At 33.6% G+C, this 20,143-nt stretch overlaps 1 protein-coding gene across 7 annotated transcripts in view; it reads left to right on the top strand.

The window, feature by feature from the left end:
* Positions 1-20,143, top strand: part of SPOCK3 (SPARC (osteonectin), cwcv and kazal like domains proteoglycan 3) — a 547,888-nt gene that overhangs the window by 519,186 nt on the left and 8,559 nt on the right. For all 7 annotated transcript variants that reach the window (XM_037732657.1, XM_017512130.2, XM_017512129.2 and 4 more), the window contains 2 exons: positions 9,628-9,849; positions 15,753-15,815. In XM_037732657.1, coding sequence (XP_037588585.1) covers positions 9,628-9,849; positions 15,753-15,815 — 285 coding nt within the window. The remainder of the gene's footprint in view (positions 1-9,627; positions 9,850-15,752; positions 15,816-20,143) is intronic.

Below are 20,143 nucleotides of genomic sequence, written 5' to 3'. Positions count from 1 at the left end.
CCTCCTGGGTTCAGGCAATTCTCCTGCCTCAGCCTCCTTAGTAGCTGGGATTACAGGCACGCGCCACCATGCCCAGCTGATTTTTTTTTGTATTTTTAGTAAAGACGGGGTTTCACTATGTTGACCAGGATGGTCTCGATCTCTCGACCTCGTGATCCACCCGCCTCGGCCTCCCAAAGTGCTGGGATTACAGGCGTGAGCCACCGCGCCCGGCGGTATGACATTTCTTATAGATTTGAGACCTGGTTACTTCCATTTATAAAAATAATTACAAAAGCTTGTGAAAATAATCATAACAAGTAGAGGAGACCCTTGTAGAAACAATGAGCTAAGAATTAACTTTAATGAAGTCAAGGATGCCAGAAACCTTAAAATGAAGGTAGCCATGGTGCCTCATTACTGTAGTCCCAGCACTTTGGCAGGACAAGGCAGGCAAATTGCTTGAGGCCAGGAGTTGGAGATCAGCATGGGCAACACGCGAGACTCTGTCTCTACAAAACATAAAAATAAAAAAGAATTCTCCAGGCATGGTGCCATGTGCTAATAGTCCTATCCTCAGGAAGCTGAGGTGGGAAGATGGCTTGAGTCCAGGAGGTGGAGGCTGCAGTGAGCCATGATTATACCACTGCATCCCAGCCTGGGTGACAGAGCAAGACCCTGTCTCAAAGCAAGCAAACAAACAAAAAAGAAAAAATCTCAAGATGACTACACTTAGAGTCATACCTAGCAATCTGAATTCACTCTAAAAAAATAATTTTTGTAACACTCCACATTATATTGTTTCTGAATTAGTTAAAAGTTCATTTTAAAGGAATATTTAGACTCCTAAAAAGTGCTTGTGAATATTCTGTTATATCAATTTCCCAATAATATCATATTTCAATTTTATAAATCTAAATTTTCCCTTAGTTTTTTCCTCTCTTTCTTCTAATTTGAAAGAATAGCAGATTTGATTGTATTAGATGGCTATTACATAATATTTCACATGTAATTTCTTCACCATTATTATGATGATGTGAATTGTATGCTCCTAGAAATTTCACACAGGATATTTTAGGGAAAGAAAAGTTTTCATTGATACACTTCGGAGGTCACATTGCAATTCATACACAACATAGACACATTCAGAATAGCATAATAGAATAAATGAATATGGAATGTGGCATTTTTGGAAATACTACAAGTATATAGCATTGCATACTTTAAAAATACATTTTATGTACTTTGTGTTCATTTGACATTCTACTGTATTATTTGTAGTATTTGATTCACTAGTCCAAAATCTTAAATGTGAAAAAACTGAAGAGCAATAGTAAATTCTGTTTATATTTAACTTTTCTTATATACAGTCTTAGCTTCATGGTAGTTTTAAGATTGATTATAAAATAAAATGAGATTTGTACTAATCCATAAACATACTGATTTTGCATGATTTTCTTCAAAATCTTGAATTTTATGGAATTTATTTTGAGGCAGTTTTGACTGAATATTCTTCCCTGCAGTTTTCACACTTCTTCATCATTCAGGAAAGGGAGAAAGTGAATGCATTGGTGAATGTATTGGGCTGGGAGGAAACATTCATTTGTACCTGGATTTCACACTGAGTATGTGCAGCCTCAGAAGCAAATCAAGAATAATAGTTCTGAAAGGCAGGAGTTAAAATGGGAGAAGCAGAGTTTTAGGAAGTGTCTCAGCCTGCATAACTTCTGAGTTCTGTGATAGAGAAAGAACCTGAGCGTAACAAGTAGGGAGACACTAGAATTTAGTATTTGCCTGAGCCATTCTCTTCCATCCAAGGAGCTATCATTACTAATAAGTCACTGCAATTACCCCACCCAGTATTGCAGCCATGTCCTACAAGGTGTCAATGCATGACTCTCCAGCATGTGTGAAACACAGGGAGCATTCACAGAAATGAAAAACACTGTCAGGACTCTCAGTCGAAAGCTTCACTGTAGTTCTCATCCTACCCAAAATGGAGGAAGCACGGCTTCACCATTCATTTTTGTCCATTTGTGAAATGGATGAAATAAAATTCCAAGGGCATTATTTACCTTAAGTAAAAGTCAATCTATTTAAATGAAAAACCTAACACTATAAAACTTAAAGAAGAAAGCGTAAGGAGTAATATGTGTAAACTTTGGTTAGCCGAGGTTTCTTAGATATGACATGTAAAAGGAAAAAATGATAAATCAAACTTCACCAAATTTAAAATTATTGATCTCAAAAAATACCAACATAAAATGAAAAGACAAGCCATGAACTCAGAGAAAATATTTTCAAAATACATACTTAAATAATACGTGCATCTAGCAAACATGAATAACAGTTAAAGCTCAGTAATAGTAAAACTAACAACTGAACTTCAAAAAGGTGTGAAAGAAGCAATAAAAACTCTTATTCATTGCTGATGGCAATACAAAAATAGTGCAGCTATTTTGGAAGACAGTTTGGTAGTTTCTTACAAAATGTAACATACTCTTACCACACAATTCAGCAGTTGCTCTCTTTGGTATTTACCTAAAGGAGTTGAAAACCTCTCCCCACAAAAATCTGCAAATGGATGCTTATAGCAGCTGTATTTATGTTTGCCAAAAGTCAGAAGCACCCAAGGTGCTCTTCGGTGTCTGAATGGCTAACATAACTGAGGTACATCTAGATAATAGGATATTATTCAACATGAAAAAGAATGACTAATGAAGACATGAAGAGTCATGTGGGAAACATAAGTGCATATTACAAAGCAAAAGAAACAAATCTGTATATGCTACATGCTGTATGATTCCAGCCATATGACATTCTGGGAAAGGCAAAATTACATAGACAGTAAAAAGACTCGTGGTTGCCAGGGGATATGGTGGAAGGAGGGGTAAACAGGTGGAGCAAAGAGGATTCTTAGGGCAGTGAAACTTCTCTGTATGATCCTATAATGGTGGATACATGTCATACATTTGTCCAAAACAATAAAATGTACAACACCAAGAATTAACTCTAATGTAAATGATGGAGCGTGAGTGATCATGGTAATGTAGGCTCACCTGTTTGAACAAGGGTACCACTCTGATGGGGGACACTGATAACAGAGGAGCCTGGGCATGTGTGAAGGCAGGGGATATATGATACATCTCCATACCTTCCTCTCAATTTTGCTGTGAACCTAAAACTGCTCTAAAGAAAAGTAAGCTCTTGAAAAAAAATGGGCAAAGTATTTGGACATTTCACCAGGGCAATAGATGCACATCAAATTAATACATGAAGAGATTCAACATTAGCCATCATTAGGGAAATGATGAATGAAGAGATCACAATGGCATACCTCTTTGAAATAGATTAGAATTCTATATATTAGAATTCTAATATATTAGAACAGAAATAGCTAAATAAACAAGCATACCAAGTGCTGGTGTGGATGGCAGTAACTGGATCTCTCACACATGGCAAATGGGAATGCAAAGTGCTATAGCCACTGTGAAGAACAGTTTGACAGTGTTTTCTAAATCAAAACCCAAACTTACATATGACCCAATGTATTAGTCTGTTCTCACATTGCTAGTAAAGACATATCTGAGACTAGGTGATTTAAAAAGGGAAGAGGTTTAATTGACACAGTTCCACATGGCTGGGGAGGACTCAGGAAACTTACAATCATCGTGGAAGACACCTCTTGACAGGAGGGCAGAAGAGCGAATGAGTGCCAGCAGGGGAAATGCCAGACACTTATAAAATCATCAGATCTCGTGAGAGCGTACTCCCATCATGAGAACAGCATGGGGGAAACTGCTCCCCTAATTCAGTTACTTCCCACTGTTCCTTCCCATGACATGTGTAGATTATGCAGATACAATTTAGGATGGCATTTGAGTGGGGACACAGCCAAACCATATCACCCAGAAATCTTATTTCAAGATATTTATCATAGAAAAATTAGAACATATGTTCATGTAAAAACATATATGTGGATGTTTATAAAAACTTTGGAATAACCAAACTCAGTAATAACCAAAATGTCCTTCAACTGGTGAGTGAATAAACAAATGCTTGTGTATCCATATAATGAAATAAGATAAACATTAGTAGTAAGGCTAAATTAGTTTTGGGACTAAGTCTGCTCTGCTCCTGCCCTTAAAACACTTTAAACCTAGTCCAATCTTTTAACTTCCCTGGGCCACCTTGGAAGAATAATTGTCTTGGGGCACACATTAAATACACTAATAATAGCTGAAGAGCTTAAAAAATAAGTTGCAAAAAAATCACATGATATTTTAAGAAAGTTTATGAATTTGTGTTGGGCTGTATTCAATACCATTCAGGGGTCACAGGGTGGAAAAGATTGCTTTAAAGCTATCCTTAAAAAGATGAGGATGATGTGCAAATTATTTAATTACTTGTCAGAATAAAACCTAAGACTGTGAAAGAGTACCACAAAATGAAGTAACCCGCAATTTAAAATTCATAAGGTTCGGTATCCAATTAAATTTTACCAAGCATGCTAAGAACTATAAAAATATGGTATATAATTAGGAGAAATATAAGTCTAGAAAATATTACCAGAAATAACAGTAGTTACAGGATAAAGACTTTAAAAGAGGTAATATAAATAACTGTATGATGTACCATGTCAACATCTTTGACAGTTTAAATACATTATTAATTATTGTTTTTGTCAATATAGTGTGAAACAAAAGCATATTTAAACTTGCAATAATTTCTGTAGCTCTACTCTGAGGAAAGCTTATTCCACAATTCATATATCAATATAAAGGAATATTTCTAAACATACGTTGTGCACAGATATTTAATGACATTTAGACACATTAGAACAAAATTGTATCTTTTATATTAAACATAAATGAAATGCATATAGGATGCATGCTTGGTAAAACATCAATTTGATGAAATGTAATAATAATGGTTTGGACTGAGGGTATCAAACTACCTAATTTGTATTTAGGTCACTGGACTGTGTTCTGCCGCTACCTTGCCTTGTTTACTACATATATGCCTAGGCCTTAATGTACACAGCTAGATAATGTGGGGATTCTTCAAAAGAATCTATTACCTTGAAATTCAAAGATAGAACAAGTTTATATTTTTGTTATTATTGTCTTAATAAAATTATGTTACAAGATTCATCAGGATGATGAAGCAACAAATACTATGAAGAATGTTTGATATTGAATGATTACAGTATTGTAAATTATATGTATACCTTTTAAATATTATTCTATTGATGCTGCAATTATAAAATGAAATAATTTGGGGGAAAAATTTTCTGAACTTTTTTTTTTTGAGACAGAGTTTTGCTCTTGTTACCCAGGCTGGAGTACAATGGCTCAGTCTCGGCTCACCGCAACCTCTGCTTCCTGGGTTCAAGCAATTCTCCTGCCTCGGCTTTCCGAGTAGCTGGGGCTACAGGCATGTGCCACCATGCCCAGCTAATTTTTGTATTTTTAGTAGAGATGGGGTTTCACCATGTTGACCAGGGTGGTCTCGATCTCTTGACCTCGTGATTCACCCGCCTCAGCCTCCCAAAGTCTGAACTTTTTAAAGAATAGCTACTATTTTGTGACTATGAGAGCTCTCGAATAATGCTATAATATCATCGTTATATAATGCATATATATTTATATAATCTATCATACAGCCTCTTTGTATATCTTTATAGCATTGTATATATAGCATTATATGATAAATATTTATAAACAAGATTGATAAACATAAAAAGAAAACTGAAATTCAAACCTGAAATCTGATTTGTGTCACTGCAATGAAAATTAGACTTTTAACTCCATTTCTGGTGTCTAATTTGTCTTATGTAAGCATAGCCACTCCAGCTTTTATGAATAAACGCTCCATTATTTTACTCTTAATCAATCTGTATTTTTATATCTAAAGTGGGTCTCGTAGAGACAGCATAGTGTTGAGTTTGACAATTTTGTCTGGTCTGACAATCTCTACGTTTTTATTTTAGGGTTTAGCCCATATTAACTTAATGATTGTCATTTTGGTTGCATTTACAAATTTCATCTTGCATTATTTTATTTTCTTGCTGTTATTTTCTTCTTTTTCTCTTTGCCTTTTTTTCAATAAACATGTCCATTTTGTACTTTTTCATTATTTGCATTTCAGGTCCATATTTGGTTTAGATGGGGGGCAAATAATGACTTATCAAAGATGTTCACATTCTAATCTCTGGACCTGTTATATTACGTGGCAAATGGAATTGAGATTGCAGATGGAATTAAAGTTAGGAATCACCTAATACTTAAATAAGGATATTATCCTGGATTATCTGGATATACCCTATCTAATCACATACATTCTTAAAAGTGGAGAGCTTTTCCCACCTGTAGTCAAAAGGAGATGAGATGGAAAAGGGAGTGGAAGAAATGGCTTTGAATATGAGGAAAGAGACCACAAGCCTAGAAATATGGCTGGTGGCTATGGGGAAATTGTCCTCTAGTTATAACCAGCAAGGACATATGGGTTCCAATACTATAACTTCAAAGAGGCTATGGCCCCAAGGAAGGAACTTAGTCCTGCAGAAACTTTTATTTTAGTGCGTTGAGATCTCTGTTGGACTTTCAGCCTACAAAATTATAAAATAATGAATTGATGTTATTTAAGATATTAAATTTTGTGGTCATCTGTTACAGCAGCAAAACAAAACTATCATAGTTCATTAACTATATTTTACTTTTGATGTTTGCTCTAGCTTTATAGTATACATCACTAACTTATCACAATGTACCTTCAAATAATATTATAGCACTTCACATACACTGTAAGAAACTTACCAGAATACACTTCCACCCCATAGTCCAGCACACACACATTTTGTGCTATTAGTTTCATATATTTAATTCTATATAAGTTGTAAATGCCACAGTACTTTGTTATGGTTTTTGCTTTAAACAATTTGTTAGCTTTTAAAGTGATTAAAATGAGAAGAAAAACTTTTCTATGTTTACCCACATATATAGCATTTCTGGCGCTCTTCATTTCTATTTGTAGGTCCAAATTTCCATGTGGCATTATTACCTTCTTTGTCAATAAATTATTTTAACAGCTCTTGAAATATTTCAGCTTTAAATTGTTTTATAGAATGTCTTTCTTTTAGCTTAGTTTTTGAAAGATAATTTTGCTATGTATGGCTTTTTTCTTTTTCTAAGTAATTTAGGAATGTTCCATTATCTTCTGGCCTTCATAGCCTCTGAGGAGAAGCTTGTTGTCATTCTCATCTTTGTTTCTCTGTACAAAATTTCTCCTCTTTTGGTATTTGTTCTGGCTACTTTTAAGTTTTTTTCTTTTTGATGCTGACTTTCATCAATTTGTTTATGGTATGCTTTAGTTTGGTTTTCTTTCTTTCTGCTACTTGATGTTAATTGTAGTTTGTGTATCTGTGTATTTGTAATAGTCATCAAATTCAAAAAGTTTTAAGACATTGTCTCATATAATTTTCTAAAACCCCACACTTCCAGTATCCTTGTGAGACCCCAATTGCTTATATGTTATGGCAAGTGACATAGTCCCACGGTTCAGTAAGACTCATGGTTGTTTTTTCTTTTTCATATTCTATTTCCAATGTGCTTTATTTTGGATAATGTCCTTCATATGTCTTCAGTTTCATGGATTTTTTTCTTCTGCAGTGTCCAGTGTGCTTTAATACCATCCAGTATATGTTTCATTGAATTTATTGCATGTTTCATCTCTAGACATTCTAGTTAGGAGTTTGCATATATTCTCCAGACAGAAAACCCTAATTGGTAAATCTCCAGGTCTTGGTTTTCTGCTCAGTATCTCTGGGAAGTTCCTTTGCCATACAAAACCCTGTAGGCACATTCTCATCTACTTCTGCATCCTCCGAACTGAGTCTGAGCTTTCAGGCTTGGTTGAATCCCAGAGAAGTTTTTGTCTTTCACCTGTGTGACTGTCCCCAACTCTCTTTTACCAGTGCTCTTTTTCTGCCAGCCATAAGGTAGATAACAGATACTCATTTTAGGATGAAATGGCCATTTCTCTATGCAAAGCGTTGTATACTTTGGATCAAGGACACACCAGAAATCTCACACCAAGTTTGTTTTATTCATGTACTCCCTGGGCATTTGGCAACTTCTGGTAATAAGAGTAGTTTAAACCAATATCTCAAAATATACTGTTTTAAAAATAAGCTTCAAGGGAATAGGGACCTAATCTATATTTTTAAACTTTACATTTCCAGAACCAAGTCAGGACCTACACAGTAAATAGGAAATAAGGAATTTATGTTTACTGTTTGTTTGAGTGTGATGTCTGTTTTGATTATATAAACAATTTTACAAAGATAATTTAAACAAACAAACAAACAAAATGCTGAAATTCCTTCTCTATGCTTTTATCAAGATGCTGCAAATACATCTTTTAATTTGTATTCCCATTTTCTCATATGGTGATTCACAGACATGAGCATTAAATATCTGCTGAAAAATTAATAAAACAGATTTCAAAAAACTTGTAAAATTTAAAATTTTTCAAGCCCCCAAGTCTCCTATTTAATTTTAATCCTATCTACATCTTTATTTCTATTAATTTTATAACAAAATGTAACAAGAAAAAAACTATCAAAATTGACTCTGTATTACTAGAACGTAAAATTAGCTACCAAATCTGAGAGAATTGCACTAATAAATGTTTAAACTACTCCTCAAACCCTGTTGTTGAAGATTGCATCTTTTGGATACTATTTTCGTAAGTCCCCGTGTGTCTAATACATCCATGTGTCTAATACATCTTCCCTTCCATGCAAATAACTGAGTAATTAGTTTACTTTCACTTGTAATGAGTAGAAAAGAGCAAATTAAATAACAACTAGATGAGCAACATACATATTAGGGCCTACCAAAGCCTCAGAAGTAAGAATTGTTGAGAAAAAGTCTTTTAAGATAGTTCAAAGCACTGACATTACATCTGATGCTATTTAGGATACTGAGGTTAGTGAGGGCTGCAGCTTACCAGGGATAACCCATTTGGAATAGTGTGTAGCTTGAATACAAACCCAGTTCTGTCATCTCTCTATATCTGCTCTATCCAGTGCACCATCTGGCCTCCCATAATAACACATTTGCAATTGTAAAATTTTCTTGAAATAGCACAGTCACCATAGTCCTACCAAGATGTAGGGCATTATTAAAATTATTTTTTATTTTGTGTAAAGTTATTACTTATTTTGTGTATTTTTGTGTTAAAACAGTATTTTCAGTTCTATGAATAAAAATGAATTCTATTTTTTGTTCATAGGATGTTTTAAAATTAATATTTACATATATCTAATGAGACATTTATCATGATATACTGTTTATTCAAAAGAAGCTTGAGCAGAAAAGTAATATAATAGTAACTGCCATCTAATGAATGCCTAATTCGTGTCAGATGCTTACTCGTTAATTAATTCTCACAACTATCCTGAAATGTAGATATTACTGTGTCCACTTTAATTTGAAACAAATTACTCAAGGTGAATTTAATGCTCTACTTCTCAGACTATTCATTAGCTGTCCTACATTAGCTACATGCTATGTTTGACTTGTTTTGCTTTCTGCTAATGGTGTCTTTCATATTTACCTAATTATTTTCTTTCTTCGCCTTTAGGATTTGATACCAGTATCTTGCCAATTTGCAAGGACTCACTTGGATGGATGTTCAACAGACTTGATACAAACTATGACCTGCTATTGGACCAGTCAGAGCTCAGAAGCATTTACCTTGATAAGAATGAACAGTGTACCAAGGCATTCTTCAACTCTTGTGACACATACAAGGACAGTTTAATATCTAACAATGAATGGTGCTACTGCTTCCAGAGACAGCAAGGTAAAAGAACACCTACAGATGCATATAGTTGACCTGCAAGTCAAATTTTACTTATTTTTAATAATAAAATAGTATAGTATGCCCATTCATTTTGTATACATTTTTAATTCAAGTGTTTAATAAAAGCAAATAAGCTGCATGTTGAACAAATAACACTGCTAGAGATGCGACACACACTAAATAAGATGAAAAATAGTAATTAATATTTTATATTAACACACTTCATTATAGTTTCCATTATGAACCACCAAGAAGCACACAGAGGTACGAGCACGTAGATATTAAAAATAATCATTAAAATTAATTTGCTATCTGCTTTGCCCACAATATAAAATAAATGGGTTTCTTATCACTATACTGCAGAGTTTTAATGTTCTATTTTGTGGTCTTATTCAATGAGTTGAATGAACCAGGGCATTTACCATAAGGACATTTTTATTCATGTAAGTTTAAAATGATTTAATCTTTCAAACTTTTCAAAATAGCTTGACTTTTATAAAATTCACTAGCAGAAAAAATGTCTTTAATAAGAAGGAGGAGGTGAGGTGAGTGAAGATTTGGAATAATACCAATTCGTTATGCATCCTCGTATATTAGGATAATGTAAAATTGGAATCACACAGAATCAATCAAATGATAATCTATATTAAGTGTGTATAGGGGAAAAAACAAGAATTTCACATTATGATAAAGTTTTGAGAAACTGAGGAAACAATTGTAAGTGTAATTTTGATGTTAATTTAGGAAAATACCCTGGGAATTAATGTGGTAAAACCTGCTATTGTGAATGCTTTTTAAAATTCTTGAGAGCTAAGAGGAATAACAAGATACTTTATCAATGATTCTCAGTCTTCAATATGGAAAACTAACACATTATATGGGGTATTTTATTATCTCACTTTTTCTTACTTACCTTAGTAATTAGGTATGAAATGAGTATGCATAAATTGATTATTGGTGAGTCCACGGGAGCCTTAGTTGAGTACAGTAATTTTTAAACCAGTCTAAACAAAGTTTAAGAAAACATTTACTGTATTAAAATATTTATTACACACACAAACACACATTGTTAACTTCATTCCATATGTGCTTTCTAGTTAGGGACTCCTAACTGTAACTATTAATATATACTAGTATTAATGACTAGTTTACATTTAAATAATTTAAATAATAAAAAGTAGTAGATCCAACTAAAGTGCCAGAATGTATGTCATGTAGTCTTTTCTTATGATGACAAATTTTATTTTAGTTGTTTTTGGTGTTATGCCAGCATGTTTTTGGTGTATATACACAAACATTTAAAATATTCTGAGTAACTGAATGGTTTGTCAACAGAAATAAATAAATACCTTTATCTTAGAGCATTCTTGGGTTTTGTAGCAATAATTGTAGAATTGATTAAAAGTCCCCATAGCAAAATTTTACTCTGTTTCATTTAAAAAGCAGCATCCTCCCAAAGTGCCAATTTTTGTATAGCCATGTGAAGATTTACTCTCTGAGATCTTGTGATGCATAGCAGAAATAATTTGATAAATGCTACCTAAGCTGGTAAAAGAGCTTATGGAGTTTCTCTAATGCTTAGAAGGGTTTTGCTAAACTGTTGGCCAACATTTCATTACTTTAATCGCTAGAAGTTACAGAAGTTCTCAGGGTAACTGAGAGGGTGTGCTAGTGACATGATACAACTTTGTTTTATGTACTCTTTTAGTTCAATAAGTAATTTTATTTAAAGATAACCATTAATTTAAAAACATTTTTTAAATATTTCATCTTATAAAGAATGTTTTCCTGAAATTCTTAAGCTCATTGTATATATATATGTGTATATATATACTGTATATACACATATATATACAGCTGCTCTCTATATAGCTGCTATACACACATATATAATTCGTGTACATATATATTTTTAAAATTCATGACTATATACATAATTCATGACTATATGTATTTTCTAAATTCATTAATTTTCTAAAATCATGACAATTAAGCAATACAAAATGAACATGGTTGTAATTGGTAGTATTCTTTATTCTAAGTACTCCTGAAAAAGTGAGTAGAAGGAATATTAAATTGGAATTTCAGTTACCTTACATGTTAAGAATGTGTTTTCATAACAGTATGTCTACTTTCACTTATTCTAAAAAGTAAATCATTTATTAGTTTCTATTTCGTTGAAAACCCTGTTGTGTAAGATAAGGGAAAGATAAAGAAAACTAACATTTATTCAGCTTCACCTATAGTTTAGGCACATAAAATTTTTATTACTCTAATAGCCCTGTGAAAGTATAAATATTCCCATTTTATGGCTAAGGACTAAAGTTTATTTATAACTAATAACTTCACATTATGAAATGAATACATGAATAAACTGGCATTTCAAATGAAACTCTTTGATTTCTGTCTCCAAATAGTTTAATTCTATTTTCAGAAACAGCAGCATAATTATATAAAAAATGCCTTGGAATCATCACTGCAACTTATTGGAAAGTCTTATTCAGTATGGAATAACATCTTATTCAGTATGGAATAACAACATCAACATACAATAACTAGTTTATGCAGTATTTTTTCTTAGGAATGCAATTAAAATTAATGACATTTTGGGAGGTTATGTATATATTTAATTAACGGGAAGAGATATCAATGTGTAGTGCACAAGGGATTAATTCATTATTTGAAAATATATGGTTTTTCTATTAAATGAAATAAATGTGGAAGATTTGGAATTGCGAATATTAGAAATTTCTATGGATGAAATCAACCTAATAAAAGTTTAAAAGTATAACCATTCTGTGAGAGGCCACATGATCAATCAAGTATTGAGAAGAAGAGTGCATGAGTGCAGTGGCTTACTTAAAAACCGTTAGAGGTCTGGCTTATTGTAAAACTTCAGGGCACCATTGAAAGTGCAATTCAAGTAGATGGTCCCTGGTGGACTTGTGCAGTATGCAGCCTGTGCAGCCATATGCTGCCAACTTAAAGATTCATTCACAAAGCTCCATATGTTCAGTTTCGTTTCAGTTTTCACTCTACATTATCCATATTTACTTGACAGCTAAAAACAAATATTTCTTAGAAATTTCTTGGAAATTACTATTTTCAAGTATAGAATCATATTTTATATTGTAGTAACTGTTGTAAACACATGGTATTTTTACCTTTATTTATCCCAATTATGTTTCATTTAGTTCAGAATTTCATGGGTAAATAAAAATGTGTTGTTACTGTTGTATTGAAAATTACCAATTCTTTCTGCAGTGACTCCAATGTAGGGGTTTGGGTCTTTAAATTCAGAATGCAGAACAATAAACAATTTTACTTTAAAAACAAATAACATCTGGAAATTTAACTTCTTTTTTTATTCTCCTTGTCTCATATTAGCTCAGAACAATTAATAAAAATTGATTAAATTAAATTTTGCATTTTATTGATTTGTGATTCTCATACAGTTTTTAAGCACATAGTGGAAGAATTTAGCGGGCCAGGCGCGGTGGCTCACGCCTGTAATCCCAGCACTTTGGAAGGCCGAGGCGGGTGGATCATGAGGTCAAGAGATGGATACCATCCTGGTCAACATGGTGAAACCCCAACTCTACTAAAAATACAAAAAAATTAGCTGGGCATGGTGGCGCCTGCCTGTAATCCCAGCTACTCAGGAGGCTGAGGCAGGAGAATTGCCTGAACCCAGGAGGCAGAGTTTGCGGTGAGCCGAAATCGCGCCATTGCACTCCAGCCTGGGTAACAAGAGGGAAANAAAAGAAAAGAAAAGAAAAGAAGAATTTAGGATAAACTTAAAAAACACTTGGTAGTAAACAAAGTAGGGGAAATAAATCTGATGAGTTGAATCCTTGTCTATAACCTATGTTAACCTATTTGTTCAAACTCTATGTAGACGTAATAGTCTGATTCTGTCCAAACTTAAATGCAATTAGTTGGATTACTATTATTTTATCTAGATCAGTTCTTTGCAAGTAAGTTTAAATAATAGATGAAATCTAATTTAAGTGCTCTAAGAATGCCTAAAGGCCAGACTTAGCTGACTTATAAATAATAAGAAAATGGTTTAAAATCAAATATTATATGTACTTGGACAGTCCAATTGGTCATGATTTTTCTTGAAATTGTAAAATGTTCCCTTACACAGAGCTTGTAGCATTGGTAGTCAGACTTATTCTGTGAGGTTGGTAATCAAAAAACAGATCAAACCTACCCAGATTTTCAGGTACAGACACAAAAGTACCAGAATGTTCAGGTAAACATTAGAAATATTATTTCTACTTTACAATAACTAGCCAATTGTAACTAGAAGAACTGTTTTTAAAATAATATTGAAACTGCAGCTGGACTCTTTCTTTGTAATTCTCAGATGTCATATTTGGAGGGCTGTAAAATCTTAAATGTCTATATAAAAAACTATGCAATTTGATTCCTAATTCTTTAATATAAAAGACTCATGAGATTGTTAGGAATAACCACGGGATCAATTGGACACATTTCAAAATGAAATAGAACAATATGGTAATTATACAAGATTTTCAAACACACTTCTTTTTCGTTACAGTTTAGATTCTGTGAGATGAAACATTTTAGATTCTGCAAGATGAAGCCACATATTAAACTACAAAGTATATGTTAAGCACCTATCACATTCTTTATTCTACTTTGTTGCATATAATTTAATAATTGAATATTTTGAATTCAATGTATTATATGATTTTTAAATCATTTAAATTGATTATACTTTGCCTTTTACCTAAAAAGTTGCACCACAGGACACTAAGAACTAGCTTATTATTTTGCAGTTTTAATATTTTATATGCCACTTTTATATAGCAAGCATTAACAGCAAGTTTTTAGAATATGAATATAAAACCCATTAAACTGCTTTCAGACAAGACTATATATATTTCATATTATATATGTATATGATTATATACAATTATCTCTCATTGTCCAAGGGGGATTGATCTCAGGACCATTGGTGAACACCAAAATCAAATTACTTAAATCTCTTCTATAAAATGGCAAAGTATTGACATATAACCTATGCATATCCTCGTACATACTTTAAATCATCTCTAGATTTTTATTTTTTGAAAATTTTCCATTAACAGTGCAGAACTCATAGATATGAAGATCCAAGAGTAAATATAAGAGTAATAATATAAGGCAAACTATATTGTGACTCTTTAGAATTTTACATTTCTCTGCAAATGCCCTCCTTCAAGTGGTTGAGTTTGAAAATAAGCAAAGACTATTTCCAAATTGGTTGAAATGTCTTCAGCTTATTTAATGGCTTATCAGAAATATTATGTTCCATTTCTAAGTTGCATATATGGATGAAACTAAAAATAACAATATCTGTTAACATTATGCAGTATTAAAATTTATAATAGGGTCTCTAACATAACTGGAAAGAAACATTAATTTTTTCATAGATTACTTTTGTTATGCAAAGCTATTTATCTATATCATAGAAACTTTTAAATGAGGGAAAATATCAGTTAATCGCTTCAACAGTAGTCAATTCATTGAATTTACATTGCTGTTAGAGTTGGTTGACATTTTAAAATTAAGTGATAAGAAGTATTTTTCATCATATAAATATGTTTTATACTTTAAAAAAATCCAAACGAGGCATTCCTAGGAAAACAAGGTGATCTGTTGACAATTGAGAAAGCAGTATGAGTGATCTCTCTTGATAGCTAGCTATCAGATAGATGATTGATTGATTGATAGACACATACTATATGAAGGTATTTTCATAAGTAAACAAATTAATATGTAATATATGTTTTCTAAGGCACACAAACACTAACTAAAGTTTGGTAACATAGAAACTATACTTTCTTTGTTTAATTACAATCCTTGAAGCAACATTTTTAATGTCATTGCAGACCCACCTTGCCAGACGGAGCTCAGCAATATTCAGAAGCATCAAGGGGTAAAAAAGTTCCTAGGTGAGTAATAGATCATTCTTCTGAACGCTTTATTGCTTACATAAATAACCCCAGGGAAACAGCAACATAAAATCAATATTAATCCAACAAAGATAGACTGCACTAAATTTCAGCAACAAAATTTATGAACTTTTTGAAAGCCATTAAACTTACTTTTATTACCTTACTTATTGAAAGATATTATGTCTGTTTTATTACCCTAATATAATGTTCATTTTGAAAGTTATTAAGTAAAAAGAAGGATTTAAGCAACGCTAAAGTTATAACCTCAGCAGAAAATTCAGTTCTATGTTTAAGATTTAAGAACTGGTGACAAATATGTATATGTATATATGTTATTTAAACCAGGTACTTTTATAAATTGGGTGAAAAGAAACTTTGAGTACCTCAGGTAAATTTGAACAGACTTGCTGGCATTTTTCATTAGTATTTTTTTACTACCTTACTTTTAATAAGTAAATATATACATATGTAGATAGATATTTTAAATTTTATTCAAAGCCTTGAAATATTTGAATGTTTGGCTGTAAACAGATCATTAAACTATTTTATAAGAGTTTTATTTCTTATAATCATACAATTTTTAAACAAACTGTTTTTGGAATAGCTTTAAATTTATAAAAACAGTTACAAAAGTACGTAGCTTCCGAACGATCTTCACCCAGCTTACCCTAAATATAACATCTTGCATGTGCCAAATAACAATGGAACATTTGTAAAAATCTAAGAAATTAGCATTGCTATAATCCTATAAGTAAGCTTCAGACTTCATTTGGATGTCACCAGTTTTGCCACTGATCTTTTTCTATTTTAGAATTCAAAGCATGACACCACACATGCAATATTTATTTTCATGTATGTTAACACACTTGTGTATTTAGTGGCACATAACTCTAATGTTTCTGGATCTGATTAATCTGTGCTATATTTTGACTTGCTGTCTTTGTAGTTGCAATATATTATATTTCAATAAGATGATTTTTCTTTTATTTTTTAGAAATATTGTTTTATTTTATAAAATTTGGAAAACTGTACAGAAAAAATAAAAATCACCCAGATTTTTATTACTCTTAGATAACTAATGATATACATTAGTTTAATTCACCCAATTTTTCCCCTCATATACATAAGGTATACAGACTACTTTGTAATCTCCTTTTTTTTTGAAAGGGCCTCACTCTGTCAGTCAGGCTAGAGTACAATGGCGCAGTCTCAGCACACTGCAACCTCCGCCTCCCGAGGCTCAAGCAGTCCTCCCAACTCCACCTTCTGAGTAGCTGGGACCACAGGTGCATGCCACCATGCCTGGCTGTGTTTTTGCAATTTTAGTAGAGACAGGGTCTCGCCATGTTGCCCAGTCTGGTCTTGCTATCCTGAGCTCAAGTGATCTGGCCACCTCAGCCTCCGAAAATGCTAGGATTACAGGGGTGACCCACTATATCTGGCCTTAATCTGCTTTTTATTATGAATATTTTCCTGTATAATTTCTCTTTTATAACACAATTTTTAATTGCTTATTCTGTTGATAGTTTCTTTTGCTGTGTGGAAATGCTGTAATTTAATTAAGTCCCATTTGTCTATTTTTTATTTTGTTGCTTGTGCTTTGAGGATCTTCTTTTTTTTTCTTTTTTTTTTCCACTTATTTATTTTATTGCATTTTAGGTTTGGGGGTACATATGAAGAACATGCAAGATTGTTGCATAGGTACACACGTGGCAGTGTGATCTGCTGCCTTCCTCCCCATCACCTACATCAGGCATCTCTCCCCCTGCTATCTCTCCCTAGCTCCTAGGTATTTTATTCTCTTTGTGGCAATTGTGAATGGAAGTTTGTTCTTGATTTGGCTCTCTTTAAGTCTGTTATTGTTGTATAGGAATGCATGTGATTTTTGCACATTGATTTTGTATCCTGAGACTTTGCTGAACTTGCTTATCAGTTTCACAAGATTTGGGGCTGAGATGATGGGGTTTTATAGATGTACCATCATGTCATCTGCAAATAAAGACAATTTGACTCCCTCTTTTCCTATTTGAATGTCCCTTATTTATTTTTCTTGCCTGATTGCTCTGCCTAGAACTTCTAGTACTATACTGAATAGGAGTGGTGAGAGAGGGCATCCTTGTCTGGTGCCACATTTCAAGGGGAATGCTTCCAGTTTTTGCCCAATTGAGTATGATATTGGCTGTTGGTTTGTCGTAAATAGCTTTTATTATTTTGAGATATGTTCCGTCAATACCTAGCTTATTGAGGGTTTTTAGCATAAAGGGCTGTTGAATTTTGTCAAAGGCCTTCTCTACATCAATTGAGATAATCATGTGGTTTTTGTCTTTGGTTCTGTTTATGTGGTGAATTACGTTTATAGATTTGCGTATGTTGAACCAGCCTTGCATCTCCGGGATGAATCCTACTTGATCATGGTGGATAAGCTTTTTGATGTGCTGTTGCAACTGGCTTGTCAGTATTTTGTTGAAGATTTTTGCATCTATGTTCATCATGGATATTGGCCTGAAGTTTTCTTTTCTGGTCGAGTCTCTGCCAGGCTTTGGAATCAGGATGATGTTGGTCTCATAAAATGATTTGGGAAGAATTCCCTCTTTTTGTATTGTTTGGAATAGTTTCAGAAGGAATGGTACCAGCTCCTCTTTGTATGTCTGGTAGAATTCGGTTATGAACCCATCTAGACCTGGGCTTTTTTTGGGTGATAAGCTCTTAATTGCTCCCTCAACTTCAGACCTTGTTATGGGTCTGTTCAGGGTTTCGGCTTCCTCCTGATTTAGGCTTGGGAGGAGGCAAGTGTCCCGGAATTTATCATTTCTTCCAGGTTTATTAGTTTATGTGCGTAGAGTTGTTTGTAATAATCTCTGATGATGGTTTGAATTTCTGTGGAATCTGTGGTGATATCCCCTTTATCGTTTTTTATTGCATCAATTTGGTTATTCTCTCTTTTTTATTAATGTGTCTAGTCATCTGTCTATTTTGTTGATCTTTTCAAAAAACCAGCTCCTGGATTTATTGATTTTTTGAAGGGTTTTATATGTCTCTATCTCCTTCAGGTCTGCTCTGATCTTAGCTATTTCTTGACGTCTGCTAGACTTTGAGTTTTTTTGATCTTGCTCCTCTAGCTCTTTCAGTTTTGATGATATGGTATCAATTTTTGATCTCTCCTTGCTTCTCATGTGGGCACTTGTTGCTATATATTTTCCTCTAGAGACTGCTTTAAATGTGTCCCAGAGATTCTGGTATGTTGTGTCTTCATTCTCATTGGTTTCGAAGAACATCTATATTTCTGTCTTCATTTTATTGTTTATCCAGTCAACATTCAAGAGCAAGTTGTTGAGTTTCCATGACGCTGTGCGGTTCTGGGTTAGTTTTCGAACTCTGAGTTCTAACTTGATTGCACTGTGGTCTGAGAGACTGTTTGTTATGATTTCCGTTCTTTTGCATTTGCTGAGGAGTGATTTACTCCCAATTATATGGTCGATTTTAGAGTAGGTGTGTTGTGGTGCTGAGAACAATGTATATTCTGTGGATTTGGGGTGGAGAGTTCTGTAAATGTCTATTAGGTTTGCCAGTCTGTGTCTTTTGACTGGGGCATTTAGTCCGTTTACATTTAGGGATAATAATGTTATGTGTGAATTTGATACTGCCATTTTGGTGCTAGCTGGCTGTTTTGCCCATTAGTTGATGCAGATTCTTCATTGTGTTCATTCTCTTTACCATTTGGCTTGTTTTTGGGGTGGCTGGTACTGGTTGTTCCTTTATATGTGTACAGCCTCTTTCAGGAGCTCTTGTAAAGCTGGTCTGGTGGTGACGAAATCTCTGAGTACTTGCATGTTCATAAAGGATTTTATTTTTCCTTCACTTATGAAGCTTTGTTTGGCCGGATAGGAGATTCTGGGTTGAAAGTTCTTTTCTTTGAGGATGTTGAATATCGGCCCCCACTGTCTTCTGGCTTGTAGGATTTTGCTGAGAGGTATGCTGTGAGTCTGATGGGCTTCCCTTTGTGGGTAACCCGACCTTTCTCTCTGGCTGCCCTTAGTATTTCCTCCTTCATTTCAGCCCTGGTGAATCTGACGATTATGTGCCTTGGGGTTGTTCTTCTTTACGAATATCTTTGTGGTGTTCTCTGTATTTCCTGGACTTGAATGTTTGCCTGCCTTGCTAGATTAGGGAAGTTTTCCTGGATAATATCCTGAAGAGTATTTTCCAGCTTGGATTCATTCTCTTCGTCGCATTCAGGTACGCCTACCAAACGTAGATTAGGTCTTTTCACATAGTCCCACATTTCTTGGAGACTTTGTTCATTCCTTTTTACCCTTTTTTCTCCA

The sequence above is a fragment of the Cebus imitator genome, unplaced genomic scaffold (assembly GCF_001604975.1).
Source record: "Cebus imitator isolate Cc_AM_T3 unplaced genomic scaffold, Cebus_imitator-1.0 Scaffold462, whole genome shotgun sequence".
NCBI lineage: Eukaryota > Metazoa > Chordata > Mammalia > Primates > Cebidae > Cebus > Cebus imitator.
This window is presented reverse-complemented; position numbering and strand designations above follow the sequence as displayed.